We start from the raw sequence: 18845 nt of genomic DNA, 5'->3' as shown, positions 1-18845 counted from the left end.
CAACATCTGACTATTTTGTGCTTCCTAACTTGGAGCCCTGCACATGTCTTCGTGCCAATCCAGAAATGACCTGGCAAGGGCGTTCTGGGAGGCGAACGCTGGAACCAGAGAAGTGGTCTGAAGACAAGTTGTACCGCAGGAGGAGGTGGCCTGGCTGCTACCGGTTGGGTCAAGGAGCAGGAGCTCTTGATTTGCAAAGACTTGCTTGGACAGAAGCTTGTGGGTTGTTAGTGTCCATTCCTTCCTACCTGCTGTGTAAGCCTAAAAGCTGCAAGAGCAGTGGGGAGCAAGAACTATGCCTCTTAGAACTGGAGGTCCCACCTGGGGGCCTGGGAGTGGGAGCTACACTCAGGGAAGCTGTATCTGCTCCTACCTGCAAAACCGGGAACTGACTTAATCTTTGTGAGCGTGTGTACACATAGATGTACGTGTGCATGCGGGTGCGCACGTGTGGTAGTCTCTCCCCAACAAGTCACAACTTGCACTGCAGACAGGGACAGCATCCCCTCTTGCAGGTGAGGACAGGTAGCACGGCACTAGGCAGAGGTTGGGACGGTATCCAAGCCTTAACAGTATCCAGCACTTAGAGCTTAGTAAGTACCAGACTCTGCTTGATGCCCTTTTCTTTTTTTTTTAAGATTTTATTTACTTATTCATAGAGACACACAGAGAGAGAGGCAGAGACACAGGCAGAGGGAAAAGCAGGCTCCATGCAGGGAGCCCGACATGGGACTCGATCCCGGGACTCCAGGATCACGCCCTGGGCTGCAGGCGGCACTAGGGCTGCCCTTGATGCCCTTTAAAGATGTTAACTCATTTCATTTCACAACAGCCCTACCTAGGAGGTGGAGACTCTGATTATCTCCCTCTTACAGGTGAGGAAACAGAGGTACAGAGGCAGGAAGTAGCTTGCCAAAGGTCACAGAGCTGGGAGTTGGAAGAGCTGAGATTATAAATTAAAATGTAAAAATGAAAAATGATATTCTTGACATGCCGAGAAAGCATAATCATGCAAATTTCCTCTTGCCTGTCTTTGCACAGATCCAATTTATGGGGTTATGAATAAGATAAGAGGGCTGGTAGGGATCCTAGTGGAAACGGACAGAGCCATGTGTCTAGTGTGCAGCTGAATGGACTGTGCTTCATAGTGGCAGCCCCTTCACTGCAGAAATGAGAGGGCAGCTCCATGGAGTGCTGGACGTGAACAATTTCTCTTTCTGCCCTGACTAAATCCACCCAGAACGCCCCTTGCTCCAGGCCTCTCCAGATGAGCCACATGCTGACTCGGACTCTGAGGACTGAAGGACTGGGAACAAAGGACAGGGGGTGAAGGGAACTAACATTTTTTAAGGAAGCATCTCAAGGTGCGTGCAAAGAGCATCTACACCGGTTGAGTGTCTACTGCATACCAGCTACTATTCTACATGATTCACAGGTACCTACTCATTCAATCCTCATAGTACCCTGGTGAGGTATTAGGATCCCCATTTTACAGATGAGGATGCTGAGGCTCAGGACAACGAATGAACTTGCATGTGGTCACAGCCAGTAAGTGCTAACTCAGATTTAATTTTCACCTCCTTTTTCTGAGTGGTGAGGGCTCTGCTATGTTATCGTCCTATGGGGGAAAAATGACATTTGAAAATACAGGTTACGTGCTTTGCTTTTTTTGGGTGAAGGAAAGGAAAGACCTACCTGTCTTTCGACTTTGACGAACTTCCCCATCATGCTTTGGTCTTCAATTTCCGATGTGGATGCTCTGGCTACATATGGTTCATTCCTAGGAAAGAACCAACAGGTCTGTAAGATCGATGTACCTATTTTTGCTTTGCCAGGCTGCCTCAGTGGAGCGGGCCATGGTCCCGGGAGCTATCATCCCCATGCTCACGCTTATGCAGTCTGGAAGAGGCCTACTTGGCTCTGGAGGCACAAGCTCTGCAGCAATTGTTGAAGCTAAATAAATATCAAGCTGTTTTAGGAGGCTTTGGGTCAGAGTTAATATAGCACCTAGCTGTGCCCAGAGGGTTCAAAGTGCCTTTAAATCACATTCCTTTGGCTTTCAGTGTTGGACTGAGGTTGAGAGCTTCTACTCTAAATGTGTGTGGGGTAGGCTAGGCTGGGGTGGAGGGGTGGCTAATCTCTGAAATTCTACATAGTGGGTATCAACATCTCATCTGTTCCATTTGGTTAAGTGAGGGGAAACAGAACGAGAACCTAGAAAATGAAGCAAAAGAGGATGTTGGCCAGGAATGGGATTGAGACGCGCCCTGCATTGGCTCCTTGGTGGTGCAGGTTATGTTCCATGGAGAAGAGAACCTGCAGGGAGCCAAGCCTGGCTATTGCTCACAACCATTATGTCAGGCACTTTGTAAGTAGTTGGTTTTCTCTTTTAGAGGCTACTGACTGCTGCTAAGTCCATGGCCTGTCTCCGACTTAAAGCAGACATCGGAAATTCATGGCTCACATGCTAATTCCAGCCTACCAGTATTTTCCTTAGCTTGAGCAGAGTTTTAAAACATTTAAGCCATCTCAAAAATAAGGAATTTCACACGACATCTGGATATTCCCAGTTCTTCTTGAAAAATTAGCCTCTTTGAAAACAGAAGTTACCGATTCCTAAAATTGGCAACAGTGGAGCAGAGCAACGATGACCTCCTTTGGATGGGGTACATGCCCTCCAGGAGCCCAGGGCCCACCACTCCCTATTCTATCCCCAGGACTGAGGCTGAAGGCCTGATGCCTTATGTCATCCCACTTCTGCTCTTACTTTGCTAATAAGAAGGAACCTTATTGCTATCAGGTTCATGGGGGTTCTTAAACCTGACTCCATTTACTCATCCATGTTCCCTGCCTTGAAGACCTCTAGGAATAAAGAAGGTGTAAATTCGGGCAGTGGACTTTCTATAGGACCGCTCCTGGCTCATCGAGGCCTATACAAGGGACATCTCCAAACACTTAGTGTGGGCAGAGCAGAACTTCCCTGCTCTGCCTGTGACCATGTGGTCAGAGTCCTGATGTCTGATTTCCTTCTCTGGGAAGAGGTATGGTCTATGCAGGGCTAACTATGCAGGAAAAGCCAAACAGCCAACCAGCAGATGCCTCAGCTCTGCTCACACGAGGTATTCTTTGTGTTCTAAAAAACTCACAGGGCTCCTCTGATAATTTTATAACATAGAAATTGTTACATTTATTTTCAACAACGGAAGAAAGGAGTGTCACCCACTTTTCTTCATTTTCCCAAAAGGAATGGCAATCCTCCCCAACCCCCCAACCATAAAGAAGCGAGCTGAGGTTTGGAGATGGGGATGGGGATGGGACATGCAGCGGGTCAGTCCACGTCCTCATGTCCCACCTGGGAGATTGCTGGGATGGGTAGGTGAACGCTGCCCCTCTCTGAGACTTCTTATGTTTTGGGGTGGATGGAGGTCCCGGGGTGAAAATCATGTCTATTCTGAAAGAGACACACAAGGAAGGGATTACATTACAAAGAGCTTTACAGGCAAAGAGGGGAGAGGAATTCCTGCTTTCTTTAGTCAGGCAGGGTCTGAAATAATATAAGAGAAGGGGGGGAGGGGAGGGAGAAGGAAAAGAGAGTGAAGGAGAGAGAATTTATAATCTCCAGATACTATTATTATTATTATTATTATTATTATTATTATTAACTAGTAGTAGTGAGCATATCTCCCCATCCCAGGGGAGAGAGGCAGCTAAACCAGAAACAGGGTGAGGGTCACATCTTTTTAGTTCTTACAGGAAATGTCATGTGTGCTGAAAGCCTATCTGGTCTTCCAGCATTTTTATTCTCTTTCTCCAAACATCTGATTAGGGAGTTTTCTTGCGAAACCCTAGGCTTTGTTTTCAGTTGTGCAGATGCTGCTGCTCTGCAGGATTCCTGGCCAGTGGAGGGATGGATCTGCATCTGCTCCTGCACCTTGCTTCCGTTTCTGCATGAGGCGCAGGCTCCCCATCCATTCTGCCCTGAGCACAACTGGACACAAATGCCCCCGTTGCCCTGCAGGACTGGGGCAAGGTGTGGGAGCTACCTTGAAGGCTCACTACAGGCCCAGGACCACTAAGACCATGCACTCAAAAGTAGCCATGGGTCGTTCTGTTTCTCTGCAGACCCGGCCGCTCCTCCACTGACCCCACCATATACTCAGCCACCCTTCTCTTCTCTCTGGCCTACCACAATATCAGCATGGCTGGGGGTATGCGATTAGCTTATCCAGGTGGTCAATCTCCAGCCAGGACTCTTTGAAATACATGTGCCTAAAAAGTCCTGAAAGCAATGGCAGCATGAAGGCCCACTCTGCGCACATTAAGATGGGCTAATATTTTTGATCTGATATGTCCTAGACATTATGCTCCATCCATTTCTCAGAGAGCCATATTTGCATAAATAACAGCACGTTAGGCTCAGAACTCATTTGCACATTCATTGGTGAGGCAGGCATTGAGCACTGACTGTGTGCCTGCCACTATGCTAAGTAACCGCAGTTGATAATTCCATTTGTGGATAAGGCAAGGTCACAAATAAGCATTCCTCCAACCCAACATCATTGTTAACTTCCTGTTCACTCAATCTGATGGTCCTGTTAACTCTGCAGGACACCCCGGCGGGAAAACATTATTCAGATGAGGAAACCAAAGTCCAGACAGGACTTGACTTGTGTCCACTTGAAATCTCACACAGGCCAGAGAATGAGTCCCACAGGGGGCTGGGGTTTCCCCACATCAGTTCTATGTCTTGACATCATATTGTCTTTTGTTTTTTTTTAAAATGGGTTTTTAAGAGAGAATTTTTATAATTCATTAAAGACCTGATAAATTTAAAAAGTGGGAAAAAAATCACACATGGACTCATCATCTCAGTATAGCTATTATTATAATCTGGGGAAGACCTACTCTTTTCCTGTATAGGTTCCCTATACTGGAGTGTGTGTGTATAGTTTTAAGTAAACATGTGCATATGTTTCTGTAATCATACTGTCTGTAATAATATATACATAATATATACTATTAAGTAATAGTATATATTACATAATATGCAATATGAATATGTATGAATAGTATATATTATTAATATCACATACTTGATGCAGAGAATATATATGAAAACTCATTTGTACACATTTAAGTACATAGATATATATATATAGGTATAAGTGTGCATATATGTATGACTGTATTATTAGATCACATAATTTTTTAATCTGATTATGTACACTTTTTTCTAGAAAGAGATAGTATGAGCAGGGGGTGGGGTGGGACAGAAGGAGAGAGAGAATATTTTTTTTTGAGAGAGAGAGAGAATCTTTTTAAACATTTTTTTAAAATTTTTATTTATTTATGATAGAGAGAGAGAGAGAGAGAGAGAGAGAGAGGCAGAGACACAGGCAGAGGGAGAAGCAGGCTCCATGCACCGGGAACCCGATGTGGGATTCGATCCCGGGTCTCCAGGATCGCGCCCTGGGCCAAAGGCAGGCGCCAAACCGCTGCGCCACCCAGGGATCCCAGAGAGAGAGAGAATCTTAAGCAAGCTCCACACTCAGTGTGGAGCCTGATGTGGGGCTTGATCTCATGATCTGAAGTCAGGACCTAAGCCAAAATCAAGAGTCAGACGCTTAACTGACTGATCCACTAAGGTGCCCCTCATTATATACATTTTCTAAATGTCATTTGATGGCTGCATAACTTTTTAATGAGAGCAGGGACCTTTTTTTTTTAATCACTATATATATTGTTGAGAAAGTGGGATGCGGTGAGTTAGACAGAAGTTGTGTAGCCAGTTGGATCTGATGTGACTTCTAGCTCTGCCATTGATTAATTTTGGGTAAGTCCATTGCCCCCTTGAGCTTGGGTTTTATCATCTGTAAGAGGATACCTACAATGCAATACCTCATGAGGTTATAAGGGCTTAGACACATATTTGTAGAGCGTCCAGGTGCTCAACAAAAATTTAGTAATTATGAGTTGGACATTGATGTTGTTTCTATACCATATTTTCACTATTATAAATAATACCTGATGAACATTTTTTAATATGATGAAAAATTTATATTTATAATTGGACATTCAGACTCAGTTGATAATCATCTCAATCTTGTTGACAACATCCAAAACATCACAATCAGGGGCTAGTCAGACACATATGCCTTTTCTTCATGAGGACCAATCAGGGTGCTGACCTTGGCTAAGGTCAATGTCATAGAGCTTCTTTGTAGCCTGTTTGGTGCTTGTTGGCCTACATATTCATTAGTTCATCCATTCGATGAACGTTTTTGTTCTTAAAGTTTATCCCTGGTATTCTGGACCATTTCTGAAAGGCTTTCATCATAAGCTCTAGCTAGCTTCATCAGGCTTGATTCCTAAATGGTCAGGAGAACAGAGTTCCTCCAGATGCAACTGTCTTACCTCGTCTGAAGGTACTTTATCCTGGAAAGCATGTCGAGATGTCCTGCAGAATATTGCTCAATCACATCCTTCACGTCGTAAGGCCTCAAAGTCTCCTTGAATTTTTTTTTATAGAGACGGAATTGTAGAATTCTGCAAGGCAAAGTGGAGACATGTGTGCTTCATAAGTAGAGAGAAAAGGAAACTATAATCCAAGCCTAGAAAACTCAGGGGCAGGGACAGAAAAGAACTAAAGAGAAAATGAATTGATAGGCGGGTAAGGGTGAGGGTAGTTCCAATTCATGGTTCTGGTTCACACCTTCGAACCACACAGAGTTAGGCTGGCTAGTGTCTCTTCTTCATGACTATCTCCCTTCAATCATTTGAATAATAATAAAATCATAGTAACAGTAAGATCTGGCATGTATTTGGAATTTGTTCCAGGTCAGACACTGAGCTAAGTGCTTTATGTACAACATGCTAATAAATCAACTCATAGATGATAAGACTGTGGTCCAGAGAGGTCTAGCATCACCACAGGGCCACCTGGCTAATAATGTCAGAGCTGTTCTCAAACCCAGGTTTATATGCTGACAAGGCCCATGCTCTTAATCACTGACTGTGTGACACTGCTTCTATTTGAGGACAGCTGACTAATTTCTTCCTCAACAGCCTTTTTGAATATTGGACTTGTGAGTGCCTAGAAAAGAGACATTAGATTCTATTCCCTAAGTTTTCTCAGCTTCTTAGTAAAGTGGGGCACCCAGAACTCGTAGATCCCAAAGCCTCCCCTTCATCATCCTGGGAATCAATGAAGAGACCCCAGATGGCTAATGTGAAAATTCCATCATGGGATCAACCCCCACTGAGCATGGTGTCAGTTAAAACCCCTAACCATAGGCTGGTGCCAGAAAACACGGCCTATCCCAGGACCTCTCTTCTCCTACTTGCCCTGGGTCTCTTTCTGTAGTGCATTCAGAGTTCATTTTGTTTGTCATAGCCCAGGTCCAGCATCTCAACACTATTTTGGCATATTTATTATGCCACCCAACTCGTGTGCCATCCTTTCCAACTGGGTGCCATTTTGTAAACCTGTCCTTTATGCAGCTCTCTATAAGGCAGGTGTCAGCACAGTGTGGCTCACAGGCCAAATCTGGCTTACTGCCTGTTTTTGAAAGTAAAGTTATGTTGGAACACAGCCACCCCCATTCACATATGTACTTCTATGGCTACTTTTGTGCTACAGAGTCAGAGCTGAGTACTTGCAACAGAGACCTGTGGACCACAAAGCCTAAAATATTTACTATTTGGCTCTTTATGAAAGTTTTCCAACCCCTGAACTAAGGCGTCAATAAAAAAGATTCTAAAAAGAACAAGGCAGAAGCCAGACCATGGACCAACCTGGCAGAGACTTTCTTCCAGGTTGACACAGACTCATCTTTTCTTTTCTTTTTTCTTTTTAAAACATATTTTATTTATGTATTACTTGAGAGAGGTGGGAGGAGAGACAGAGAGAGTGCATGAACAGGGGAGGGGCAGAGGGAGAGGAAGAGAGAGACTCTGAGGCAGACTCTGTGCTGAGTGTGGAGCCCAATGAGGGGCTTGATCCCACAACCATGAGATCATGTCCTGAGCCAAAATCAAGAGTCAGACACTTAACTGACTAAGCCACCCAGGTGCCCCTCATTCACTATTTCAAAAGGTTGAAGAAAATCTTTCAACCTTTTATGAATCTAAGTAGTTTTGCTTTCATCCAGCCATAGTTCTGTCACATTATACATGTGGTGTCATGACAAACCAGGTCAATGGCTTTGCTGAGCTTCACATATTATAACCCTATTGTGCTTCCCTGATGCACTGGACTAGGAATCTTGCTTAAAATAACACAACTAGTTCTTGGAGAAGCCACTTTAGTTTCTAGAATTCACAGCCACCATTGTAGAGTGCTTAGAAGCCCATGTCCTGATCAAAGTTTTCTGTTAGTAAGCCTATTTTTATTTTCTTGTGGAACTCTGAAGCAAAACAAAAATAGCCAGGGTAGATTATAGTCTCTTCTGATACCCACACAAAAAATCCTATAATTGACTATCTTGCTGAAAATGCTAATTAAAAAAAGCTAGATGGATGAAGACAGAGAAGAAGGGTTATTCTGGGTAAGAAGCCTATAAAGGAAGAGAACTCCTACAAAGGAAGCCTATAAAGCAAGAAAGCTCCACGTCAATATACCCGCCCCCTCCGAGACCTGTAAAATAAATGGTGGCCAAAGCCAGACAAGAGCATAACAATTGGAAATACGGCCAAGAGGCTGTGGGAGCATTTTTATAATCCAGTGAGCAAGAGTTACCCATGATTCTCTGCTAATGTAAAAATCATTTTTCTTCAGGCAGTATACCCGTTAGAGTATTGACATGCTCTTGGACCTGACTCAGGAGTTACTTGACGGGCTTCCCACTGCCCTTCCCAAAGCCAATATCCTGTGGGAATTGAACTAGGGCCTGGGGAGGCCCTCAGTGGGGAGGAGGGGGCCTCACCTGACGGCTCGGATGGCGGCCTTCAGGGTAGGGATCATCTCTTCGATGAGGAAATCATTTCCGTAGGCCCTGTCTTCTGCCATGGGATCGCCTGTCCCAGCATCTGGGAGGGAGACACACATATCAAACAGCAGGCCATGGCATGTGGAAAGGCTTGGGGACCCCATCTGGTCAGAGCTATCAACGCTCAACTGCCAGAGTCTTTGCTCCCACTGGGTGAAACCATGTGGTGTTCTCCAGTTGTGACACCATTCAGGCCTTCTTAGCATGTCCTTCTATTCTCCAGACATGAGTGTCAGAGGTGCCCGAAGTTCAGGACTGTTGACTAGGGAGAAGGCTAACAAGGTGGTGACTAAGTTTTGGGGTTCCTGAGTGGCCTCTCAGAGACTAAGGGCATCCATCTACATGCGTGTTACAGTCAGACACCCGAGTCCAGATTCTTGCTCTGTCAGTCACTACCCTGGTGGCCTTGTGGGGTCACCTTCTGAGCCCTGCTTGTCCTCCCTTGTCACAAGCCAAAGGGACATACAGACATATTGCTCTTTTCTATGACCTCTTCCCGCACCCGGGGGTACTGAGGCCCCTAGGTCTCGAGATCACTCTGCACCTGGCCCTGTCTATCCCTTCAAGTTGACCTCCATGTAGCCACCCTTGGGGATCAAGGCTTTCAGTCCCAAGGCTCCCTGGAGGTACCTGCTAGATGAGTGTGGCAATCCTGGCCTGGAGAACAGCTAACTTGGGAGCCCCCTGCTCCCTGAGCTGTGGGGAGGTGCCACAGGTGCTCCCAGCCTGGCGGGTGTGCATGGGGTGAAACGTGAAACTGGTTCAGGGAGGTAGGGATGGGCTGCTCTACAAACGGGGCGGGTCTTCCCTTTGGGGAGGGAGGGATGGAGGAGAGGGAAGGGAGGGCAGATCTTCCCCTGGGGAAGGAGGAGGGGAGGAAGGGGAGGGCGAGTGAGGCAGAGGGAGAAGAGGAGGAGACAGAGAGCCAGGGATGAGAAGGGCCTCACCTTCAGAGCTCTGCCAGAAAGCGTAGGCTTTCATGCGGAAGGCGGTGCGGAAACGTTCTTTATTGTTTAAGCCCACAGGCTTTGGTTCTTTAGAAGGACTTTCTTCTATGGCATCTACATTCAGAGGGGTAAATAGCTTTCCTTTAGTATTGCTACCACGAGGATTAGAAAGGCGAACCCGATCCAAGAGACCCAGCTTTTGGCTACAAAATAAGCAAAAGTGAACAATTTTCCTCCTTGAGTGCAGGCTTTCGTGATTCCCCGTCCCTCTCCATAAAGACTCACACTTGACCTCCACGCGTGCTGGGGGAGGCTAAAGCTGACTTGGCGGCTCGGGGTGGGACGGGGCTCGGCAGCTCATGAGCCAGGACCCCGTGGGCACGCTGCTTAACTTCTCTGCACTTCACTTTCCTCGGATGCTCACATGGAGCTCAAAGGACATAGAGGACATCAAATGCCCAGCTCACAGTGACAGGTGGCTGAGCTCCATGCCTTCCCCTGTCCCGTCTCCTCTGCATCAGTAACCTCCTTGGTACCATGCTCTGGTGCTCAGGGAGCAGCTCTCACAGAAGAGGCCTTTCAAAGGTTCCTCAAACAGACTCGAATGATAGAAATTACAGAAAGCAGGCACCCTAACCCAGATGTCTGCAGATCCTCCCACCCCGTGGATAGCACGTGGAGGGGAGGCGGTCCCTAGGCTTGGATGGGGAAAAACAGTGCATCTTTAGTTTACTAACCTCTAACTGAAATCAGCACATCTCTCGATTATGAATGTGGGTAACAAACCCTAGCAATCTCCTCAATGCCCCAGTCTTAACTTGTGTCTTCCACAACAGAAATCACGGGGCATTTTAGATCTTATTATCTCTGGGGACTGCTGTGCTCAGAGCTGTTTCCAGATTATAGTAGTATCCTGACCAGCCACAGGTCTTGTCATTAAATCCATCACGGAGAAGCACATGCACGCCTGCGTCTCAAATGTTTTAGTATTTTGATAGTTAACAATACAGTCTGTTTCTTTTGTAAACTGTATGCATTTTCTTTAAGAATTCAAGATTGATTCTGAGAAAGTTTCCCTGGACTTCATTACACTGCCAAAAGTGTTCTTGGCGTGCGCGCACACACACACACACACACACACAAAGGTTAGTAAGTCCCACGTAAAGTAGCCCCGGTGCAAAACTGGGTCCAGCTCCACCCCTGGCCATGCAGGTGACCTTGGGCAAATCCGTGCACTTTCTGAGTCTCAGGCGTCTCATCTTTAAAGTAGGGATGCCCACTCTCCTCTTTACCTACTTGCTATGAGATGATGTTATCAAGGATTTGGCGTAGAGCCTGGCACACAGTAGGTGCTCTATAAATATATTATTTTTCTCTCTCTATCCCTCTATTTCTCAACCTCCACCCCCACTCTAGTGGGCATGAGGAACAAGGGCCTTTTACCAGAGAAAAGCCACGCTGCAAGTTTTCACACATTGACAGACTCCACTCAGTGGCTTCCTCCTACTACCCCACACAGAGCTTGGCACACGGTGAGTGCACCATGTACTTGTAGAATAAATTAGTAAGTGGATGAATATGGGTTATTGAGGTCACTCTGCATTGGCCTGAGCTGATTTAGTTTTTCTAAGGAGTGTGTCGGGGTATTGCAACCATGTGCTTTCTGCCAGAAGCTTCTGGTATCTCTGTAGCAAGGGGGTGGGGGGGAGGTCATGGGTGTTGGAAACTTGGAGGAGCAAAGAACACTCGCCTTGCTGAGCAGGTGCCCTGAACTCTCTTAGCACCAGATCCTCAATGGTACGCGGGCCTAACGGCACCTGCTGCACAGAGTTTGGTCCGGGGAGCATGACATATGGGAAGATGTATAATGTTTCCTGCCTTCGGCCTGGCAAAGAGAAGGCACTAGGACATATTTGGTTAATTAATAAGTGAATGAACATATGGATGGGCAGTCATGACTCCTGGCTCCCTCTGGAGTGTTCTCTCTCTCCCAGTGTCGTTACATTAATAACCTGACCAGAGTACATTCTGGGAAACTCTAGTACTCAGATGGCTCTTTGCTCCCTGTGCCAAAGACAGATTTTTCAGAGTGGCTTTCCTGACCAGTTCTGGATGAATGATTGCTAGGACAGAGAAATCTACCAGGGGCCATGGGCTAAAAGTACTGGACAAGGCAGGAAGTCAACTGAACAGATAGAAGGCTTTCTTGCCCATGAGTTCAGTAAAAGGGGGACTTTAGGACAGTCTCCCACCTGGTCCGCTTCTTCTTGGCACCTGCCTACTGTGTCTTGTGATACCATCCAGCGGATCTGTCCTTCCATCTGCCCCAAGACTCAGGCTGGCCCTGTGTCCCCACCTGCATGGTTGGGCATGCCCAGCTCCTCCACCTGCCCCACACCCTGCCTTCTCAGCCCACCTCATTGTTAACTACCTTTAAAAAAGCCTGGGCATCCCCCCCTCCCCTGGAAATCAGGTACTCCCCGAGTGCTCCAACAACATGCTGCAGTTTTCTCTGTCACAGTCACACAGCGTGTGCAGGCTGCACGTTTCCACTGCCCCACCCCCACCCCAGGATGTGCAGTCCCAGCAAAGCAAAGACTCAGCCTGGTTGTCTCTGAGCCCACGACCCACCCTTCCTCAGCACATTCCCATGTTCAGGGTGGCAGCGAAAATCATGGCCTTTGGGGGCACTCCCAGCCCTGAAGGATAAGGTCCTGAGGAACAGGTGACCCGGGATACAGAAGTCACTCTTTCTGGCTCCAGCTCCTCACATGTAAGGTGATGACAGCTCTCGCTGTGCATGGCTCTGCAAGAGTTAAATGAGGGAATGCATGGAAAGTTCTTAGCCCACTTCTGGAATGAGGATTGGAGAAGCCTTCAGTGAATGCTGGCTGTCACCATTATCTTGGTAAATAATCCTCTTCCTGCAGAAGTAGGAGAGGGCTAATGGCATGTGTGTAAAGGAGGGATAAAATTTCCTGAGCCACAAAATAAGTGGTTTTTAAAAAAATGAACCAAGATAAGTTCTTGAGATTTATATATTATTTTACAGTGCTTCCTAATGCCAGTCTCACCATTGTCACTTAACCTGACCTCAGCAGGAGATAAGTGTATATACAGAGGTTAATTCCAGATCAACTAAGCAAGACAAGAGTAACAGCAACCACACTGTCCTGACTGGAAATCACAACACCTGAGATTTAGGAAGTTAATGAGAGGGCCCTCTTGGTTCTGTCTGTGTTGGGATTTAGGATTTGCCTGTTTGGCATTTCAGTACTTTCACTGCAACCTTTAAGAGTCTGAATTGCTTCGGTGATGTTTATGTGATACCCCATGGTCACAGAGGACGGTTTATGAGAGATTCCAACAGCATTAGGAACCCAGAGGCGTCAGGCATCAGTCAGAAACCTCAGCTCTGAATTATTCCCAGCCATCACACCTAAGAGGCTTACAGAATTCCTCCTCCAGCAATGGGGGTGATCAGCTTACTTCTTAATTGCATTGCTTGAAATCCAAGACTCTGGAGGATAATCAGATGCTAGGCAAAGTTCACCCCTGAAACACAATCCCATCTCTGCCCTTCTCCTTATGGATTTCTAGCACATAATTCGGGCTTGGAGAGTTCTACAGGTCTTGCAAAGCCTTCCTTGGAGCTGACATCAGATTTTCTTGGCTACCTGGGGGCCCTGATTTATTGTGAACAAACTATTTTCAAACATGAATTGTAAAACTAGAAATAGATAGATTAGAGGCAGAAAAGTAAAAATCAAAAAGTAAAGTCTGTCCTGGCAGATATAGCACTTCCCCTGGGCTCCGCCTCCAGTTACTCCAGCCATGTCAAACTCTATGCAGTTCCCTGACATTCACGCTTCCTCGCCTTTGTGTGTGTCATGACCTGTACCCAGGAAAACCTTCATCCTTCCTTTTATCTAAATGACTCTGACTTTTCATCTGAACTTGGTCTAAGAATCAGCCTCAAGGCTCACTTCCCCTCTTTCTCCAATTACCTATTCACTCATTGTGGTTTCTGTGGGCCTTTCTCAACCATGGCCCTTGGCCACCATGGTGAAATCTTTGAGTTACTAGGGATTCTTTTTCATAAAAGCAGTGGTTCTCAACTGGGGGAAAATTTGCCCCTCAGTGGACATCTGGTAATGTCTGGAATCATGTTTGATTGGCATAACTTGGGGTGTGCTCTTGGACTCCAATGGGTCAAGGCCAGGGATGCTGCTAGACATCCTACAAACACACAGGGTAGCCCCTGACAACAAGGAATCATCCCACCCAAAATGTCCATGTTGTTGAGTCTGAGTAACTAAAAGGTAAGCTAACTGTCCACAAACCATACTTGGGTCAATTACCCAGTACCTAACACAGCACCTGGCATGCTGTCACCACTGAAAGCGTTATTTGGATACTGAATGAATGAAAGAAAACAATACGTGATCTTTTATTAATAAAATGCATCCAACTTCAGCTGAGGGAGGGATGCTGCATGATGGAAAGAGTGGACTTTGGAGTAAGAGATCTGTGTTCAAACTTCAACTCTGTAGTTAAGATTTCAACTTGGTTAAGTGATTAGCTCTTTCTGATTTAGTTTTTCCACCTGTAAAATAAAGCTAATGTTATTTATTTATTCAACAAAAATGTATTTTACACCTTGTAAATGCTAGGCCCTTGGTAACCTGCTGAGGATATAGTAATAACTGAAACAGACATGGTTTTCAGCTTCCAATGAGCTTATGATGAGGTTGGGGAGACATATAATAAGCAAACAGACATGCAGACTGCTATAAATCTGACCAAGGAACAAAGAGAGGGCAGTAGTGGAGTGTAACAGGAGGTTGACTTTGGTGGAGTGGTAAGGAAAGGCCTCTTGGGTAGATGGGAAGACCAATTAAGTGGCTGGTCTCAGTAGTGTGAGATCGAAGTGATGGTAGTCCGGATGGTGAAGCTGAGACCTGAAAGGTGAGAAGCCAGACCTCAAAGAAAAGGGGCAAGCATTCCCTAGGCAGAAGAACCACTTGTGGGTACAAGGGGTGTGAACACTGGGTGTAACAGAAGGGGGGTACATGACCAGAACATTGTGAATGAAGGGCAGATTGGCCCAAGGTGAGGTAGGAGACGAGATTGGCAGGAATTCTAGAAGTATGATTCAGAATTAAGAACAGAAAATAGAAATTTCTGCTTGATTTTAAGGGCACTTGGAAGCCATTAAGAGTTTTATGAAGGGAAGAGTATAGCAACTTTGCATTTAAGAAAGAACAACCCTGTTCACAGCAGCACTATTCACAATGCCAGAAGGTAGAAACAACCCAAAAGTCCATCAAGGAATCAATGGATAAATCTACACAGTGGAATATCATTCAGGGAGGAAGTTCGGACACATGCCACAATTAATCTTGAATGCATTATGTAAAGTTAAATAAGCCAGTAACAAAAAGACAAATAGTGTATGATTCTACTCATATGAGGTATCTGGAGTAGTCAAATTCATAGAGATAGAGAGTAGAATGGTGGTTGTCAGGGACTGGGGAGAGCAGAAAATGAGTTGTTTTTAATGGGTTCTGAGTTTCAGTTTTACAAGATGAGGCAGTTCTGGAGATTGGTTGCACAACAAGGTGCACATACTTCACTATATACTTAAAAGTGATTAAGCCAACCATTTTTCTGTTATGTGTATGTTACTACAATCAAAAATTAAAAAAAAAAGGAACAAAACAGCTGCTTGGTGGTGGATTGAAGGAGAATGAGGACAAAAAAAGACCAATGAGAAATCACGAAGTTTTCCAGGTGAGAGGTGCTAGTGGCATGAATCAGGGTGATCATGGTGGGAGGAGAGTAGAACTCTGACTTGTATTTTGGAACCACAACAGTCTTCCCTGATGGACTCCATGTAGTTTGTGAGGGAAAGAGACAGATAAGGAGCCGCTGCTAGGTTTCCAACTACACAAATGGGTAAGTGGTGATGACATTGTTTTAGATGAGCAAGATGGGAACAAAAAAAAAAAAAAAGGAGGGATTTGGAGAAGAAACCAAAAGTTGAACTTGGCAGCCCCTTTCCGTGACACATATGCAATCACACACTTCGTACAAGACTGTTATGTGAGGCAGATTTTACTAAATTGTGAGATTTTGCCTCACAGCTCAAATAACTTAAATTGAATATTAGCTATCACTACTAAAACACATTAGGAAAGTGGAAAAATAAAAAGTATAAGTTAATTTTGCTTTATGTTTGCATGAGGAAACTGAAAAGAAAGATACCCTAGAAATTCAAAAAAGAAATGACCTGTGTGGGATGAAAGGGCAGAAAAGGATTCATCGGGACACAAGTTGGATCACGACATTTCACAATATGATTCTATATTATTTTGATTTATAAACCATGCAAATGGTGGTTTTTCTCCCAGAAAATTAAAATTTAAAAATTAAATTAAAAAGTCATTTAAACACTCTACACTGGAAATTGTTCAGTGGCTAGGCCACCCTGCTGGATTCTGGCCTCCCTGTACACTACCATTTCCCCTGTCTAATATACTCCCTCTAGGTTGAGTCTTGTTCCAGTCTAAATTTTTCTTACTCTCAATTCAACTAAACTCTCTTTTATCCCTAATCTCAAATTCAGCTCTTCACCTATTTTTGCACATTAAAAACTCATAAAAGTGCTCCTATGAACAAAGTACAAAGAGAGAGACCTGGGAGTGGTACTTTATTGGGGGGGGGGAAGGGGAGTGGTACTTTTTTAAAAAATAATTTTCTAAATTTATTCATGAGAGACACAGAGAGGGAGTGGTACTTTTAAATGCAATCCCTGCCCTATCTCCCATCCAGGGTATGGAATAAGATGGCAGTAGTGAAGAGCAGTTGTCAACGAGGCTGTGATGCCATGAAGAAGTTGGAAGGGAGAAAACCCAGCAGGTGAGTGAAAGAACGTCAAAGGCAAATTGTGCTTAGTGAACAACTTCTCTTGGGACCAACTTGACTATATTCTCTACCCTCCTCATGCCACTTTTTGTTGGGCATGTCTTTCCTGGAAAAGCTAATAAAACTTAAATTGAAAAACAAGAGTTCAGCTTGGGACATGTTAGGAAGGAACACTGAATGACATCTGTCAAGTAAACACTTGCGGACCTTGTCTTTCTTATCTGTAGCTATAATCCTTACTATGGTTTCTGGGACACAAAAGGATCTTCATGAAAAGTCATTGAATAAGAGGATGGATGGATGGGTAAGGGATAAATAGAGGGGAACAACCCGAGCATAGTGTCACTGCAGCCAAGAGAAGAGTCTTTTGGAAGAAGAGGTCAATCTGTCTTGTGTTTTGTTGTGAGAAACCCTCTGACCAGCACAGAGCAGCCAATCCAACCTACAGGATTTTGTCCCTTCTCTCCATCATGCTTTCATCCTTCCATCTTTCCAGATGGAAAAGGTGGAGCCTTACACAAGATAGGCAGCCCTCTTTTAGAAGGCTCCTTTAGCATCATGGTCTGCATCAAAAAAGACTGAGAAGGCAAAGAGATAAAAACAAACAAACAAAAAAACACCTGTCAACCTGTCACCATCCGTGTGCCAAATCTTTGAGGCCTGAGTGTCCTATTTTTTTCTGAGAAAAGACTATGAATGCAAATTGCTGTCTCGACCCTGTTTCTTTTTTAATAAAGTGGGAAATCTTAACTGGGGATTAGATGACAATGCAGGTACAGCAGGCACTCATCAGGGGTTGGAATTTGACAGGCCCTCCATTAATGGCACTGATGTTGATGAAGAAAGTGATAATTTCTCTAGGCTCTCACATTGTTCACAGTAGGGCTGGGAGAACCCAATAACTCATATCCTTTGTTTGTAGCTACAAAATAAATTTCGGTACACAGAAATGAAGACTAATGTGTTTAGGCATTTTGTGCATTTCCTTGGGATATCTGCATGCTCTTCTTCTTTAATGTGTTGGCATTCCCATGGATTTCTCAGATAGAAATAGATGGCCTGTGGCAAGAACACAGGCCTAGGCACTCAATCATTGTTAGTTCGAAGGATGAAAGCATGAAGGAGAGAAGGGACAAAATTAGGGTCTTAACCCCTCTCTTAGCCCAGTGAAAGGCTACTCAGTCCTTGACAGACTAAAGCAAATACCCCTGTGGATCCTTTCCTGATCTGCAGGCAGAACTCAGAGCTCCTTTCTTTCTTTGTTCTCTCTACCCCATGTGTCTATAACATTCCCATACCAGCACCCTCCACACTGCACTGTTCTTCTTCCGTTGACACATCTGCCTCCCTGCCAGACGAAGAGTTCCAATTTTCTGGGAATCTCCAGGGTCTGACGCAAAGCAGGGCTCTTAAAGAAAGGAAGGAAGGAAAGAAGGAGGGAGGGTGAGAGGGAGGATAAAAGTATCGCAAAGCTAGGATTCAGACAGAAGTTGATGTGACTCCTAAGCCAGACCTGCATTATGTAAGAAAAGACTGGGGACAGAAAGCCCAGAAGCATGGGTGCTGATCAGGATAATAACAGTGATCATAATAAAAGCAAACCCTGTGTAGTACTTGTCATGGGTAAGGCTCTATTCTAAGCATCTAATTCTTACAATAGTCCTAAGGAGGTAGGTACTCTCACCATAACTATTACATTGCTGGGGAAATGACATATGGAGGTTTGGCAATGTGTCTAAGAACACGCAGTCAAAATTCGTCAAGAGCGACCCATAACTCACAGTGTCTGATGCAGCAGCATAACATGGAACCAGTTCTGCTGCTGTGGCCACAAACTCACAGCACACAGTACCTGAAATGGCTTAGAGATCCCCTAGTCTGACTTCTACCTTCTAGGGATGAGACAGCCTAGGACAGGTAAGTGTGGCTTCCAAGGGACTATCTGGGTTGGGGAAGGGTCGGGGCAGATAAAGCGAGGACAAGG

At 45.1% G+C, this 18845-nt stretch overlaps 1 protein-coding gene across 1 annotated transcript in view; it reads right to left on the bottom strand.

Annotated features, from left to right (window-relative positions):
- The window catches only part of KCNQ3 (potassium voltage-gated channel subfamily Q member 3), a 298069-nt gene that overhangs the window by 9126 nt on the left and 270098 nt on the right, over positions 1-18845 (bottom strand). Inside the window, exons 10-14 of the mRNA XM_025993503.2 lie at positions 9935-10137; positions 8925-9027; positions 6415-6546; positions 3353-3451; positions 1696-1780 (exon numbers count right to left, since the gene is read on the bottom strand). Coding sequence (XP_025849288.2) covers positions 1696-1780; positions 3353-3451; positions 6415-6546; positions 8925-9027; positions 9935-10137 — 622 coding nt within the window. The remainder of the gene's footprint in view (positions 1-1695; positions 1781-3352; positions 3452-6414; positions 6547-8924; positions 9028-9934; positions 10138-18845) is intronic.

This window comes from Vulpes vulpes, chromosome 13, assembly GCF_048418805.1.
Source record: "Vulpes vulpes isolate BD-2025 chromosome 13, VulVul3, whole genome shotgun sequence".
In the NCBI taxonomy this organism is placed as follows: Eukaryota; Metazoa; Chordata; class Mammalia; order Carnivora; family Canidae; genus Vulpes; species Vulpes vulpes.
This window is presented reverse-complemented; position numbering and strand designations above follow the sequence as displayed.